Source organism: Cyanistes caeruleus, chromosome 3 (assembly GCF_971803275.1).
Source record: "Cyanistes caeruleus chromosome 3, bCyaCae1.hap1.1, whole genome shotgun sequence".
NCBI lineage: Eukaryota > Metazoa > Chordata > Aves > Passeriformes > Paridae > Cyanistes > Cyanistes caeruleus.
In genome coordinates, this window is record NC_141703.1 from 61070591 (window position 1) to 61087587 (window position 16997).

The 16997-nt window shown below is 38.2% G+C and overlaps 1 protein-coding gene across 5 annotated transcripts in view; it reads right to left on the reverse strand.

Annotated features, from left to right (window-relative positions):
* Nucleotides 1–581: 581 nt before the first annotated feature.
* The window catches only part of ZC3H13 (zinc finger CCCH-type containing 13), a 46598-nt gene continuing 30182 nt past the window's right edge, over nt 582–16997 (reverse strand). For 3 of the 5 annotated variants that reach the window (XM_086881260.1, XM_086881263.1, XM_086881264.1), the window contains 9 exons: nt 16278–16460; nt 12620–13163; nt 11828–11931; nt 10403–11419; nt 8895–9401; nt 5710–5865; nt 4881–5081; nt 1661–1824; nt 582–1087 (listed from right to left, as the gene is read on the reverse strand). In XM_086881260.1, the coding sequence (XP_086737386.1) occupies nt 917–1087; nt 1661–1824; nt 4881–5081; nt 5710–5865; nt 8895–9401; nt 10403–11419; nt 11828–11931; nt 12620–13163; nt 16278–16460 (3047 nt within the window). In that variant the 3' untranslated portion in view covers nt 582–916. The remainder of the gene's footprint in view (nt 1088–1660; nt 1825–4880; nt 5082–5709; nt 5866–8894; nt 9402–10402; nt 11420–11827; nt 11932–12619; nt 13164–16277; nt 16461–16997) is intronic. The other 2 variants (XM_086881262.1, XM_086881265.1) reach the window with 1 other exon arrangement.

Sequence of the window (16997 nt, forward strand, 5' to 3'; positions counted from 1 at the left end):
CAAAAGCTTTATTGAAATCCAAGAAGATTACATCAACTAGCTTCCCTAGATCAACCAGGTGGATTACCTTGTTGTAAAAGGAAATCAGGTTTGAAAAGCAGGTTCCCACACAAAGCCCTGCTGGCTGCAATGAATGACTGCGCTGCTCTGCAGGAGTTTTTCAACATGCACTAGCTAGTTGTTTTTGAAAGGAGACAGCATTTCCAAAATGCAGTTAGTCTCACAAATACAGACACCTAAACTGTAATAATTTCTTCAAGTGGGGTTTTTTTGTTTGGTTTTTTTTTTTGTTGTTTTTGTTTTTGGTTTTTTTTTGTAGAAACTTTCTCTTTAATTAACACGAAAGGGAGCCTCAACTGACTGGACTAGATTTTTGTATTCAGAAATTACATTAAAGAAAACCTATGTTAAAGTTGGAAAAGAATTAGAGTTTGATCCAAATCCACACCAGAGGCTACTGTGATAAGAAAGGGATTTGGAAAAAAGAAGGCAAACAGATTCACAACTATTTAACAAATTTCAGAAGTGTACTGAGGGACCAAGGTGGTGGTGGAAATACCCATTCATAGTCAGGAAAAAGATTCACAGACAGTTTTCCTCAGTTTAATATCAGCTGATGTTATAAACTGTTAAACCCAGACATCTTCACATTATTACACTTGATGCACCATAAAACAGGTTTATGTTACAGTGTAAGGTTCAATATTACAAAAATTGCAGAGACCCCCCCACACAGAAGTCTTAATTTTTCACTCCTATTCACATCTAAACCCAATATTCTTAACTGTGTACAAATGGAGTATTTCCTTACATCTTCTAGAGCCGCTTTACAACCACCAGTTCTAAACAGCAACACCAACACACTGGTAGTGAGAAATCAACTCAAAATCAAGGAAGTGCCACTGCAGCCACTTCCTCAAGTCACACACACTTCCTGCTGGAGAGCTGGCTGCGGAATTTTGCTGTCCTCTGTCTTTTCCTGCCCAGGAACTTGGCACACAGTCTTTCGTTTGAATAACCGTAGACTCAACCGTAACAAGTCGCTGTCCATCGCTGCGGAATTTGTGTAAGTTTGTTTTGTTGCACCCTGTTGAAAATGGAAATGGAATTTAAAAAAGGGAAGAACTGAAAACAATGTCTTTTAACATGCAAGCTGGGAAATTAACCTCAAGTACTCTCAGTAATTAGAGGTTTAATCATACTAATCATACCACTAGAAAAAACTTGGAGAATTATGATTTTTGTACCAGCATACAAAATCGTAAAACTTACGGCAGAAGTTTTTATTTTAACTTGGATTCTTACAATTCTTACAAAAGCACACAGAACTTTAAACAGGAAAGTTATTCAACAGTTACCTTTGAAAGAATATTTTACCTAATTATTTTTATTATGTATTCTCTAAATATAGAAAATGTATCTCCAGAATTTAAACCCCAAAATTGTAAGAAACAGGACCTAGTTCTAGTCTCAAATTAATCTCTCATTTTACATAAAAAATAAACACCCTACAACCTCTATAAATAAAAGTCAGTTTATTATTTAAAGGACCAGATCTGCTTCAGAACAACAAACACAAAAATTATCTCCCAAGAGAAAAGCTCTGCTTAGGAGCATGTGTTCCCACACTTGGACCCAGCACTGTAAGCAGACCACTTGCCTTTTCATTCTTCATGAGCTGCTTCCGAATTGCAGAATCCCTGCGGAAGCACAGCGCTTTGCAGCAAGGACCCAGATTGCTGAGAAGGCCGGCTCTCTCCTCTTTTCGCCGAAGTGCAGCCATGTTCAGTGCTCCCAGCTCATGTTCAAAAAGGTTTTCTGCATCTAGAAAGAAGTGAGATTTGCAGAGATCAAATATAAACATGGTATTTTTGAACAGAAACATACAGTCATATCAATTTTCTTAACATTTTACTATTTGTATTTCTGCCTTCTAAACAATATCAAATTTGGAAAAAAAATAAAGAGTATTTCAGTTTATAAAAGTATATGAATAAATCCTTCAACGTTCAAAGGGAAGGACTGATATCCTTGTATTTAGTTTCAGCACTGGAAAGCAATATTGAGACAGCAATCACTGTGAAGCCTAAAAATGAAGTGACAGCTTTGGACTAAAGACAGGGTATGATTTATGGTCAGACGTGTGATGGACAAAAGGTGTTTGTTTACCACCTGCATTAATCATAAAGTAGCCCAAGTTTCACTTCTTTGCAAGACATCAGGTAACTGTGCCAATGTCAACGCTTTTTTTGTATGGCTATGCAGAAGTGAAATACAATTACCTAGGATAATTTTTTCATTTGTGGTGGATGAACCTGGAGAACAAGTCAGTAGCTGCCAATGGATCACCCCTTCCTACCAGCTCACCTAAGCCATTTAACAGAACTCAAGGTGGCAGGACCAGTCCTTCAACACATTTACCTGAAGAAACAGTGTGGAGAAAGAACACTTCTAGAAAAGATGGATCCTGAGGTGAATCTTGTTCCGCAACAAGATTCATATGTTTCTAGGAAATGCAAAGACAAAAAGAGCACACAGGGCTGGACCAGAGCTCGTTGATTTACAGCCCTTCTACAGTAAATGGGAAGATTATAATGTAATAGAAAAAAAGCCGGAAAAGTATGTGGCTGAGTCGAATCCAGCTGCCTCTACATAGCAAAGCTCGTGTTCAGCAGAGAATTTAACACATCACTCAAGATGTGAAGAACCCTGGGGGAAAATACTTTCAAAAGCAAAGACTGCTCTAGCAGTTTGTCAGTATGAACATAGAAGAGGACAAAGAGGCATTTTTTAAACCACTCAGAACTTGGATGAAACTCGGTAGTTTTTAAACTACTTTTTAAACAAGGTGAAAAGAAACAAGTAAGTTACATGAAATGAAGGGCAGGTTAAAGGGAACTGCACTGAAGTCAAAGACAACCTCAATGGACAATCAAAAAATGGAAATAAGTGACAAGACACAAAAAGGTCACTTCAAAGGTAAAACAGACAGCTTGCAGAGTCTTCTCAGGTGCCAGATGCTTGCTGAGCATATCTGGCAAGTAAGCATGTCCATATCCTTAGAGGAGCAACTGCATATAATAGAGGGCATGTCAGCTAAAAATCTCAATACCATGACATACTACAGATTTTTGTTTCCAAAGCAAAAATAATTTAAAAAGCACACCCTGAAACCAGGTATCATTTCCCTACTTAATGCATTTAATAGTATTACCAGAAATATTTCAATTTGTTCCTCAACAAGAACAAAGATGGGAACACCAACCTCAGGAATAAGACAGGGAGACAAATCATATGACCATGAAGTCCAGAGTGAAAATGCTGCTTTTTCAGTGTTACACACAGTGAGCACATCTAGCGCAGATCCATTCAGTTTTCAGGGCACCATACTTGTGTCTTTCTTTAGAATATATGTGCTGTGGCTGTGTAGTCTCTATAAAGAGAACTCATCTGGCCAATTGCAGAGGAAGTGCAGACACTTGAAAGCCTACTAGCAGTGCTGGAACTCTGATGTTGACAGACTGCACACACACACCAAAGGGAAACCAAGAGAGGCACTTCAAATCCCCCATCCTCTCCAGGGCAAGGTTCTGCTGAATCCAAGTATACTTAAGACAGTCCAGAGGCAGCACTGGAGAGCCTCCTATTATCTCTAAGGACTGTATTTCTAGGGTAGCATGAAAGGATTGCTGAGATTATTTCAGGTATCATTTTGAACACCCAGCTGGAATGATCCTGCAGTGCAGTCGCTGTTGCAAGGAATCCCTGGTAAGAATTGTTGAAGTATACAGCAAAATTAAGGCTTACAGGGAGAGAGACACAGTTCACACCTTGACTATATCAGTTCGTATACTGAGGGAAAACTCAGTATTTTACTGGACTCAAAAAAAAAAAATAGGAGCAATAGTAACAGCTCACAGTTAATACAGTTATACAATTTAAATGGCTCAAGCAAACAGCGATATTGATGGAGATTAGCACAACTAAAAGAAGTTTAGGATTTTTTTCCCCCCTCTTATCTGAGACTGTGAAGTTAAGAAGACAAAAGAATAGTGTAAAGTGAAAGGTATTGTTTTAAATTAAGAACTAGAATTTACTGAGTAAAAAAACCCATGAGCTCTGCAGATACTGTTATTTGTAAGCCACAATTTTCTAACATTCAGATCCTGCAATAATTTGCATAGAGGTCTTACAGAAAGCAAATGTGTCATGGTCCCAAAAGAACCATTCTACCAGGCAAGTTGTTACAAGCAGGTCAACTGGTTCCTGGGATGTGAAAGAGAAAAACCAGTATTTTTTTTTCTCATGGAAAAGCCCTGCTAACACTCAGAACTGTAGTAAACATTACTAGTACAATTGACACCTATCCCATTTATCATGCATGTCTTGCAACATACACTATGTCCAAACCTGTGAATTATTGTATTTCCCATTTTTAGTAGAGATATAATATACATATTTCACTTAGTGCCTTCATTCTGAGCCAAAACCCCTATCTATGAATCCTAGAAAGGAGCCTTAGAATGAAAATAAGAAATCTTTATTTCTTTCTTGAAATACTACTTCTAGTTCACTGGAAAAGACATTTAGCTCTCTAAGACAAAGACAAGTCAGGCTAGAAAAGCATGAATGGCCTCACAAAAAGAATATTCCACTAAGATAAAAGCAATTTTGTTTTATTAGTCTAGACCTCCTCACCACTGCTGCAATCAAAACACTAATCTGACCAACATGCTACTGTATCACATTTCCGTAATTTTCACACAATACTCATTATGCACTTTTTGTGGTCTTTGAAACCTAAAATAATGAACTAATGCACATTTCATAAGGACTTTCTCATTACACATAAAAGAGAGTTTAATCCCTGCAGAAGTTACCTTTAGGTTTTTCTAACACTCTCTGGCATGTCTCTTTTATTTTGGTGAAGAGCTCTGGTCCTGCCAACCGCTTGGAAATGCCAACTCTCAGCATAACAGCACCTGGTGTGAATTTTAAGAGCGCAGCCCCAGGCTCACGTGGTTCTTTTGGCTGCTTTGGCATAAGACTGGACCAGTCTACATCTATAACATCCACTGGATCTGCAAAAACATTGACAAAGAATGAGTTATCACATCACCATCCCTTACCACAGCTGATTAATTTCACATGCTGTGCACATGCCTGTCTCCTGAAAGCAATATATATATATATATATATATATATTTATTACATGAACATTGTTCTGCAATCCTCTTGGACCCTCCAGGTGAGAATGTCAAAACTCACTCAGATGGGTGGAAAACAGGAGAAATACAAAAAGAAATAGAAATAAAAAGCTATACGGATTAAAAAACCCAACCCATGCCTAATATTCTGCTTTATTTTTATTGCAATCCCTTTGTGAAAGGTTGCTCAGATCCTGCTTAGACAGCACGTTTGGACATATTACTTATGCATTCAGAAAAGTCACAATACAACTGAACATGATAAGATGGATTCAAATTAAATGCTCAGAAAGCTAGTTCACACAGCCCAGATTACCCAAGTGAACTTAGGACAATTAGACAATTCCATTCTTCCCACTGCACTTGGAAAGCATTCAAGCAGAGACAGAATCTGCTCACAGACTGCACTCCTAATTCAGAAATACTTTCAACATCACAATAGCATTATATGCACACTGATCTAATCTTTATATTCAAATAATCACAAAGGGGTTTGATATACTTTTACCAGGCATCTTCTCATCCTCCTGTTGATCCTCACGCTTTTCAGCATCACCTGCCAGAATTTCATCCAGTTCATCATCACTGATTGGCTCGTATTCTCCAGCACCAGACCCCAGTGACTGCACATCATTAGTCTTTGTTTCATCCTCTCCTCCTACAGAGACAGATACATACTGTAGCTTTAAAGCAGACTTATTTGTTTTCTAAACATGCTGTACACTGCCTTAAGACAAAAAGGTTTAGCAAACCAAACTCTTAGCCTTTAGGAACAAGTATATTCAACATAAAAACTGGCATTAACCCACGGAAACAGTGAAGTTATTCCTCTCATACACAATGTGGCAGTCTGAATTTTACATACACTGGTCAATTTTTTGGTGCAGTATTAGTCAAACTGCTCAAAGAAGGCCAATTTCACAACATACATGCTGATCATCTGATATGTGACAGGTAGTTTAAAATAATAAAAAGTTCATGAAAATCTAAGTGCCACAAAGTCTTTCAGATGCTTTAGCACATTAATCTAAAATCAAGATTCAATCCAAAGGTCCTAAAATAAGTAACAAAACTCCAAAATACAAAAACGTAACAGGTATCCTTAATGAAACAATTATGTACAGAATTATAAACTCTTTGCAGCAGTCACAGGAAGAGCTTTTAGAAAAAACATGCCAAACTTCTTTTAGTCGTTACCCTCCTTTCCATCCACATACTACCTGCATACACAAATATGAGTGCTTTATCTGGAAACATATTCCTTAGGAGCTGCGAACACAAGACACTCAAACACTGAATTTTGCAGTTCACAAAAGGGACATCCTCTCAACCTCCGAGACTGAAAGATCTGACTCAAGCATTTAAAAATTCCATTGCTCTAAACTCAGGCTTTATTATGGCTCTCCACCATGGGTTCTTAGCAATGAGTCGTGCCACACAAACTGGACAGAATTTACAAGGATCTTCTGCTGTGGATGACTATTCTGACACCTTCCAGCTCCCTTAGCCAGAGTGAAACTGCTTTCATTGTAAGTTTCCTCCCTGTTCTTTGGGGATTTTTTTTGGCGTGCCTTTGAGGGGGAAGAAAAAGTAGTCACCTCAACTAACCTAAAAATCAGCAAGGAAAAAGCAAGTAAAAGACAAGCCAGTAGAGCATAAACAAACTACTCAGACCATCTGGCAATGTATTGGAGGAAGCATATAGTATCTCAGGCATTATTTAAGCCCACTCCTAAAGCAAACACATAAGGTTCAAAACATTAAGATAATTTATAATATCCTGACATATTTTGTTAAGACACCATGCAACAGTAATTTGCCCAAGTAAATACCAAATACCTTCCTAACATCATCACATTTGGAAACTGTACTTAGTTTCCTAACAAGCTTTTCCTTTTCAGAAAGAAGAATAAGGTGATCTACACTAGATTTCATTTTATGTCTTACAACTTTCAATATTCACTGCCTGTGAGAATCCACCTGCTGCATCCACACTGATGTACCAGACACACTAGTTCACCAGTACTACATGCCTGGATCCATTAAAAATATACTGTATTACGAAATTTAAAATAATACAATTCATAGTTCTCAATATGCAAATTACTTTATATTTTGAATTTTAAGTAAAAGTTTGATAATTTCTAGACTTTTACCACTCATGTGGAAGTGTACTTTTATATTAATTCTGCATTAAAAACTCAACATGCTCATCAGCTGAATGAAGCAATGTAAAGAGGAATTACAAAATAATGAAAGACAATGAAGTATACTAAACCTTAGAAAAGCATAACCACAGAATATAGAGTATGCCTTAATAAAATGGAATGCCATCTAATATTTTATGAAATAGATTTTCCTAAAATAACTAAGAAATCCTAAATATACCATAACTCCCTACAGATGATAACCTGCAGAGAATTTAGAACATAACCTTCGCAAAACAGACAAAATACATTAAAACAAGTACGCTGAAAGGCCAGACCTAAGAACACATTTAACATGCACAATGTTATGGTTACAGGTGCCCTCTTGGCACAAGTAATGTACCCAAGAATGGCCTTTAATTATTTCTTTTCTCAAGGTCCCACATGGTACTCTCAGATTTATCGCACCATGCTTTTCCTCTAGTTTAGAAATTGTTAATTCCATTTATTGTAGCAAAAGCAGACTTTTCCATGCTCACTTCAAATACTATCTTTGTCAAGTGCTTCCACTCCACAGATAATCTCTTTAAATGAAACCTTCTCCATAGGATCTCTTAACTCTAAAGACCACTTTGTGAGTAATCAGGCAGGAGACCCAAGTACTAAATATTCCTCACCACCCTCTTGAGACAGCATTTAATTCAACTGCCCAAATTAACAATGAACAATACAGGTAATTCTTACTAAGAATGGCAAACACAATGAGCATAACCATAACATACACCAGCTACTCTTGTTTCTTTTATGTTGTTTATACAAAAGCACTTCCCAACTCCCTATTATTGTAAAGCTCAAGCTTCTAATGCATGTGACAAATTGTAAGGAGTTGGTCAGTGTTTGCCCCTTACTGGCTTTATCAATTCTAAGCACACTTCCCCCAGCACAAATACAGCCAGCAAAACAAAACTGCATTTTCAGTTGATACTACTGAGATTGCCTCAGATAAGGTTAAATCAGGAAAGATCTATAAGATCACCTTAGGAAAGCTATTATTGGACTGCTGTGCCAAGTCATACATATGTTTCACCTACTAATCAAACAAACAGTTCTATGATAATTGGGCTCTGGCAGAAAAAATCCCCAAGAAACAGCTGCAAGTCCACACTCTTTTTTTTTCTGCTCATTACCTGTCACTCCCAAAATAAATAGATCTTACAATGATAAAACAAGGCAATCAAATGTTGGTGTTATCTTTTAGTAAACTGCCTATTCAGAAACATTACATTTTGGTGAAATTATCTGAGATAATTTATGCTTTTTTGCCTCAAGACTCCTCTAGAAATTAAGAAGCAGGACTAACACAATTAACAAAAAGGAAGATGCTCATCAAATTTCTCTCATTGTCTGCTTCCACAGCAGAGAAGCTGAAACCAATAAGCCTTTCAGTAAAAAGTATTCCAATATATCTCAGTTCAGCACTATGCTAGAAGAGAAAGAAAAAAATATTTGTTACTGCAGGTTCTTTCCCAGAATATCTCACCTTCTAAACTCTCTACCTTTTCGGCCTCATTTCCATCTTCAAAGCCTTGTAAAGGTCCTAAATCTTTGTCTGTTTTTTCCTTCTCTGAAGTTGCTGAGTCCCGGCAAATACCATCAAACTCCTTTTCATGATCTCTGTCCAGTTTTGTTTCACTGTGCTTTGATTCCTTTTGAGAGGAGATGTCAAGAGTTCTCTCTCTCTCTCTCTCAGCAGTATCAGGCAGCTGTCGGTCCCTCTCTCTCTCCAGCTCCCGTCTTTTCTCCCTGTCCCTCTCTCGCTCCCTGAGTCTCTCTCGCTCCCGGCTCCTTGGCCAGTCTTTGTCCACATCTCGGTCCCAGTCTCTCTGTCTCCCATCTCTCCTGTCTCTCTCTCGTTCTCGATCATGTTCATGTCGATCTCGCTCCTGAAGCCTTTCCCTGCTATCAAAGGACCCGGATCTGGAATGAACCTGACGATCTGACTCAGGGGAACTTCTTCTTGAACTGTGGCTTCTTGAATCTTGACGATCTGGAGAAGAGATTACACATATATATACATATATATAAGCATGACTATGACACATAAATGTAATACCATTTTACTAGACCAAAGCATTTTAAAGATCTGGGTATGAAAATACACTTCTCAAAAGCATCCTCTTTAAATTAATAATGCTTTCAGATTGCCTTAGAAGATTTAACCTTACTTAAAAACATGAGGTAGCTTTTCCCACTTTCAAAAAATAATTTCAGTAGCTACTTTCTTTGATGCGAGAAATCAGCTGAAGGTATACAATCTTAACTCAGAAATTTAGGCATGGGGGAAAAAAGAAAAGAAAAAAGAATCACTTCAAAAATTTTGTAACATGTCTTCTAAAAGCTAGGCATGCCTTAGTTAATAAATTATGAATTCAGAAAAATAATTTCAGGCATGTAACCATGAGGAGAACAGAGAGCCAAAATGCTTTCGGAAGAAGATATTTTTGTATTGATGCTGTTTCAGTTTTAAAACATTTTACCTATTGTTTTCTCATAGCAATTAAACACATAAAAAATGTGGCTATTTTGATTTGCAATGAAGATGATTTCCATGTGCATAACAAGAGACATAAAAAATTTACCTCATTTTGCATAATTTCAGGAACTTCCATACCAAAATTAACATTACTAAATGAATTAAATGTATTCAATAAATTTAAGAACATTATTTAGATGATAGAACTACCTCAATGTTCTGCTACCACAAGCATTTTCTCTAGGAGGTTTTTCTGTCCTACAAATTACTTTATTCCCCAGACAGCATGAACCAAATTCAACTTAATGTTTGGTGTAAACAAAATGGTAATCCTGCCCACTGAGAATCAGCTTTTCAAATAGGTTGGCACTCGCAGGAACCTTAATGCATTCCAGTTTTACAATGAAAGGCAGACAGCACCTCCCTCTCCTGTCACACTAATTAGAGCCATGAAGAACCATCTGGGACTTGTACACAGAATGCTAGGTCAATCTCACTAAAATATATCTTATTACCTGAAGATGTGCTGCGACTGGGTTCTCCTCGTTTCAACTGATCAATTCGGGACTTCCTTTCAGTGATTTCTAAGCTTTTCTTCTCTCTGTCCCTGTCCCTATCCCTGTCCCTAGAGCTACTGTGCAGGATCCTCTTCCTCCCAGTCTGATCATCCCCACTGCGATGTGCTGACTCATTGGAGGGGGATCTAAGCCTGCTGGAGGCATGGCTCCGATTGCTACCGAGGCTGCTGCTGCGCTTCTGGTCCACAGGCTTACGGTGTGGTCCATCCTCTATAGTAACATGAGGTGCTTCCACCTTTTCTGTCCTCGTCCTGTGACTCTTCCTATGGGAATCCTCAGTGGCTCTTTCTGGAACAACAATGTCACCACGTTCAGGAACATCTTCATCTGACCAGTCACTAAATGTTGTATCTTCTCTTTTTGCGGGGACCTCTGCCACTGCTTTCTCAGGTGGTGCTTCAACCAATTCCTCTTTAGTTACAGGAGGGGTTCTTGGGCCTTTTTTCTTTTTATGATGTGGAACAACTTCTTCATCAGAAACTTCAGAATCACCCTTGGATCTCTTTCGCTTTTTCTCCACATTTTTCCGTTTTTGACCCTTCTTAGGGGAAAAGACCTGGCTTTCCTCAGTTGCTGGTTCATTAGCGTACCTTTCCACCCCACTGTCTTCATCTTTCTTCTTCTTTGTGGCCTTTTTCTGTATCTTAGACTTCTTCTTGCTGTCATCATGCATTCTATCAGAAGCATCTCTTTCTTCAGAAGGACGGTGTCCAAGATTTTCCTGAACCCTGGATCGTGAACCTTCTGAAGCATCTGGTTGCTCTCTTTGTTTATCTGCTGAAGAAACCCTCTCTTTAAACTCTGGTTCTTCATAGCGCCGGGAACTTTCCTTTCTGTCCGATTTTCGCTCCTCCTCTTTCCAGCGGCTCTGCCGTTCCTCCGTGACGTGAGAGGGGCTCAGTGACCGGGATTCCTGTGGCCGCACAACCTGGCTCAGGAGTCTGTGCTTTTCATCTGCAAAATGAAAAAAAGAATGTACCTTTATTGTGTAGGAAGGAGAACATGTGAGCATTTGCTGTCTTCTGCATGCCAAAAAAAGTGTCCATTAAAACAAATCACCCATTACTTCAGTTAGATTACTTAGGTTTTTCTACTGCTGCAGCAGCAAAAGAATTTCCAATTTGGTAAACATGCATCTTAAACAGGAGCTGTGGAAGTCACTATCACCGGGCAGACATAATACATAGTGACAAAATGAAGATAAATGACAAAAAAAGATGAAGAAAAATGGTAGTGCTCATAAAAATATGAGGAACACTTACAAAACTTTCCCTGTGTTTTTTCTATTTAAAATTGCAAGTTATTTTCCATAGACAGAGGATAACCTGGGTCCAGCTGCAAAGAAAGCCCAATCCTACTTACTTTTATCATCTCCACTGTTGTAAGCATCACTATCAGGAGAATGATCACGGCGACGTTTCGGTGACTGACGGGGGCTTGGACTGCTTTCGTTTCTGTGACGTTTCCTGAAAAAGGAACACACACCATCAAATTTCTTCAGGATGTTTTGTGTTTATCATCAATACAATCCCTGAAGTCTAAGCACTGCATACCGAAGACATTTAAAGATGTCTTGAAGCTCTGTCGTTTTCTAAGTTGCCATTCCAAGTAACAGCGGTGCACTTAAAGGAAGTACAATGCATATAATGGGGATATTTTTCACGCCTTCACTGGTAGCCTTCTGGTGTAGGAAATTTGGTAGTGCAAAGGGTAATCCATGTTCCAAAGATATTTAATTAACAAAGTCACAAACCCTGACCTAGATAGCTGCTCTTTGAATTTCAGACTTTATAATGTACCACAGTTTTCTACTACATTTCCATTGATGACTGTATTATTAAAGGCAAGACAATGCAAGCATACATAAAAGGGAAAATTACATCGTCCGACTGAACTCTTAGCTCATGAGTAGTTCTATGATTCAGCACGAACGAAACACTGGAATAAATTCACCAGCACAGTACCAATTTGTGGGCAAGCAGCATGTGCCATACAGATGAAGGGGAGACAGCTCCAGACCAAGACTATCTATACATAAACAGGATGTCCTCTTCCTTAAGCTACTCCTCTGTTTACTGACTTACCAAATTGAACAGTAAAAGACTGCCTTTTTTATTTTTTTCTTTGACCGAAGTAACATTTAGATCCACTCACTTGGATTTTCTTTCCTCGTGGACATCTCTTGAGCCTCTTTCTTCTCGAGTATCTTCTCTCTTATCCCTGCGGTCTTCCCTTCCTTTTTCTTTGTCATCCCAATCTCTCTGGCGGTCTCTTTCTTTGTCTCGGTCTCGACCTCTCTCCCTTTCGCGCTCTCGCTCCCGATCTCTCTCTCGTTCTCGCTCCCTTTCTCGTTCCTCCCGCTCTCGCTCCCGCTCCTTCTCCCTCTCCCTCTCTCGTTCCCTTTCCCTGTCGTGGTCTCTGTCTCGGTCCCGCTCACGGTCCCTGTCTTTGTCCCGCTCACGGTCCCTCTCCCGTTCCCGAGCACGATCTCGTTCCAACTCTCTTTCTTTCTCCCTCTCTCTTTCCCGGTCTCTTTCTCTTTCTCTCTCTCGGTCCCTCTCCCTTTCCCGCTCTCTCTCCCGGGCCCTTTCGTCTCTCCTGTCGTCAGACCGATCGACCCTTCGCTCCTCTCTCCTCTCATCCCGCTCGAGATCATCACTCCGTCCTTGGTGTCGTACCGGTGAGCTTGCTCTCTGATCTGCAAACAGAAGCAGGTTTGATTACTGAGTGCTGAACAGATATACACTGCTTCTGCTACACTAATACAAAAACAGCCTTTGTCTTGACAATCTAGATCTAGGTTTGCATTAAATGAAAAGCAACTCCCTGCAGAAACTTGAATATTCCCTTTGGGGAGGAAGGAAGACAAAAAGCAGAACTAATTTTGAAAGAATTTTTCAATATTTAGGAAGCGGGCTTTGCTTACTTAACCAAAAGTTGCCAAAAAAATTTTATTATTTCCACCAGACTTTTCTGAATGACTTCAAAAGACAAATGTATGCCTCACAATGTACCTATTACAATTGCTTTACACAGTGATTCCAAATCTGATATAAGATCTTAAAAAAAGGTGGGAATGGCATGCATTAAGAAATGTTAAGACTTCTGTACAAAGATATTACTTCCTGAATCTATTATGAGTCAAGTGCTTTAGAATGACTCAAAATATTTACAACACAGAGCAAAAGTTTCTGCAAAATTAGAAATAATGGCCTGTCTCATCACAGAAGAGATCCCTGCACAGAAACACACTTCTGTGCAGGGATCACCCAAATCTACAAGATAGGGCAAAGATGAGTTAGGGGAAGCAGAGCTACCAGAAGTTTTCATTTGTGTTCTCTGCAGAGTCTTACAGTTTAGAAACTGAGCTTGTTTTTGTTCAGACAGAGGATTAGAATCAGAGGGAAAACTAAACATGTTTAGTGAAATGACTGATCAGAAGGAAAGTGAAATCTGATTTATCCAATTATATTTACTTTCCATAGACTTACCTACATATTCTTCATTGTATTTTGGATATTTTTTAAGTATTTCTCTAAGTTTTGACTACTTCATAGCAATTTCTATGCTCATGTTTAGTAGTATTTGAGCAACAAATCAATAAAACTATTTTCCTAAAACATATACATATATATATATAAACACTACCCAAAAGAGGAAAAAAATGGCACAAACACAGGTTGGTATTTCTCAGCACATTAATCTGAGTGCACTTCACTGTAAATTGAGACAACGTTCAGTAGGCGTGAGCAGGCAGTTTGGACAGAACTAAATCAATAAAATGTGAATTTCCATCAGTTTAATCAATTTTCATCTCTGAGTGAATTAACAATGATTTAGTGCTCCCCTGTTACCATGTAAAATCAAAAGCAAAGCTGAGTGACACTTCTGCCTTTTTAAAAAGGTAAACCATCAATCCACACAATCACTTCTGTGAACAGGTTTCACATGCTTTTAATGGGGCCTACAACACTGTAGTGTGACTTACTGTGCATACCAAGTATTAGATTTTAAAAGTAAGTTCTGTAACTCCTATTTGTTACGTCAGTTTTGGTGAGAAAACATCCAAATTAAAGTCTTATGTGAATCAAATACTGCAAGTGTATTAGACAATTAAATGCAGATAGTCAGCACTTCTTATGTGACTTCATTTTGTGAAGTGCTGTTCCAGTGGCTGTTTGGAACACTCCCATATTTGCCTTAGTTGAATAAAGAAGGCTCAAATTTGCAAGCTTGCATTTTAAAATCATACTCCTTGCATATCACAGAACCAAAATCTATCTCAATTTCACTCAGAATGACAGATACTAAAACTGTATTATATAGTCTAATTAGGAAAACTACCTTGAATTGTAATTCTGAGCATTTACTATTACAAAAAGTGATCTAAATTTTTAAGGAAGAAGACAATAAATTCTGAATTCACGCTCTACATTTTTCCCCCCAAAAGGCAAACACAACCCATTCAAAGCAACTTTGCTCCTAGAAATTTACTTTGTTATGATTACATGCTTTTTTTCCAAACTTTCTTCTTTGTTTAGGGTTTTGTTTTGGTTCTTTGGGGGTGGATGTTTGCTGTTTTTCTTAATAAATTAAGAACTTGCTAGAATATGAAGGGCACAAAATTATATATATGTAGGATTTATTTGGGCTGAGGAGGTGAAAGAGATGAAAGCTAGGCTGCAAACGCCAACCCCCAGCACACATTCAGTCTTGGGATTTTTCAGCTGACATGAAAAAGGAAACCTGGAGCTTAGGTCTGTTGAAATCCTGCCTTGAAGATGAGAGAGAATCTGAAGCTGCGCCTTTCACAAGAAGAAGCATCAACAGATCTGTTTCAATAGGCTAAAAAGTATCTTTCCAAGTGGCATACAAAATATCTCTTCAAGAAACTGAAATTACAAAGCAGCTAGAATGTATCTATCATCTCTAAATCAAATCTCTAATATTTTCTAAAGAAAATAACCTACTGTAATTTTATGTTTAGTCTTCACAGCTCCTCATTTAATTTTCATGCTATTTTCACTTCCCTGACTTCTGCTCTTTTAATTGGTGAGCAATACAAACATATTCCAGAGAGTAAGCTAAATTCCTTCAAACCAACACAAGTACACTTTCTGGTACAGAAGTCTGACATCTTGCATACTACATCAAAGTAAGTCTTGCATGCTGTTTTCATGATCACTGGTATCTGTATCAATGTTCACCACCTAATTATTACTGACAATAGGAAAGCACTCATCACCATGAAACTCCTCAGACAATAATTTTTTGAATTAAACACCAATTTAAGCTGTCACTTACTTTAGTAGCAAGCAGTCCATAATTATCAGTGTAATTTAGGCCTTCCCCAAAACACACTCAAGCAATTTACAGTACAAAAGCATAATGTTTCTATACAGACAAACAGAACCAGTAACAAAGTGCAATCATGACTAAGCTTACATGGACTCTAAGCTCAACATGCTTATGTGCCACAAAGTGGAGGAGGAAGCAAAAACATTTTACAATGAAGTTGTACAATGAAATCCCTTGAAGCTTAGTTTGTTTAAATACTAGCTGTATGAATAAACAGAGAAGATACCAATATCTAGCCATAGGGCTGGAGAAAAGGTGACGGCATTCACGCATTCAATGCCAATGAATGATCCTACGAAAGAAGTTACCTTCTATCAAGAATAGGAGTAATGTCGGGTGTGGTGTCAGATGAGCTATTTATGAAGCACTGCAGAACAAGGTAGAAAAAGGAGGGAAACACACACACTTGTACATTTGACTACAGATATATGAGCAAAAATAGACATCAAAATACCTCTTTCTCTGTTGTCACGCCTATCCCGTTCACCATGTCTTCTTTCAAAGGAGGAGTCCCTTGCTTGATCCCGACTATCATAGCGATCCCGATCAGTGTAGCTACTCCTTGATTCCCAGCTGTCATGGTAGTTCCCACTACTGCTGTGACCATCAACCTGGGATCCTCTAGTCCCCCGACTTCCTAATGGAGATGTAGCAACATAAAACATGAGCTTCTACACGTAAGGAAATCCACTGATATTTTATACCAACTGATGTATTAACATCTAATAAATTTGAATCAGCTGCTCGTGGATTTAAGGTTGTAACACCAAACTCTACTTAACCAACAACTCCATTTTCATACTGTAACTGTCAAGTTATTATTTGTAAACTGAAAAATCAAGACTTTCTAAATTCTCATCCTCTGGTCATAGTATGAGGTCTCTTGACTAGAAATACCAGTCCAAAAGCCAGCTCACAATTGTTCTGACTAGGCTATAAGCTAATAGACAGTGCAGAAAAAACAGGAAGAAAAAGCAGGGAGATCATTCTCCCTGTACAAACTATATGTAATTTTCCTAGTCAAAATATCACAAAAAGCCTGAAAAAGCCAAATAAATTACAGATTATTAAAAGTTATTACTATTACTATTATTATTATTACTACTAATGCATCAGACTTCAGAAACTAGTTTAAGGTCATTCTTTTTGGAAATTGGATGGGGCAGGGTGGTGA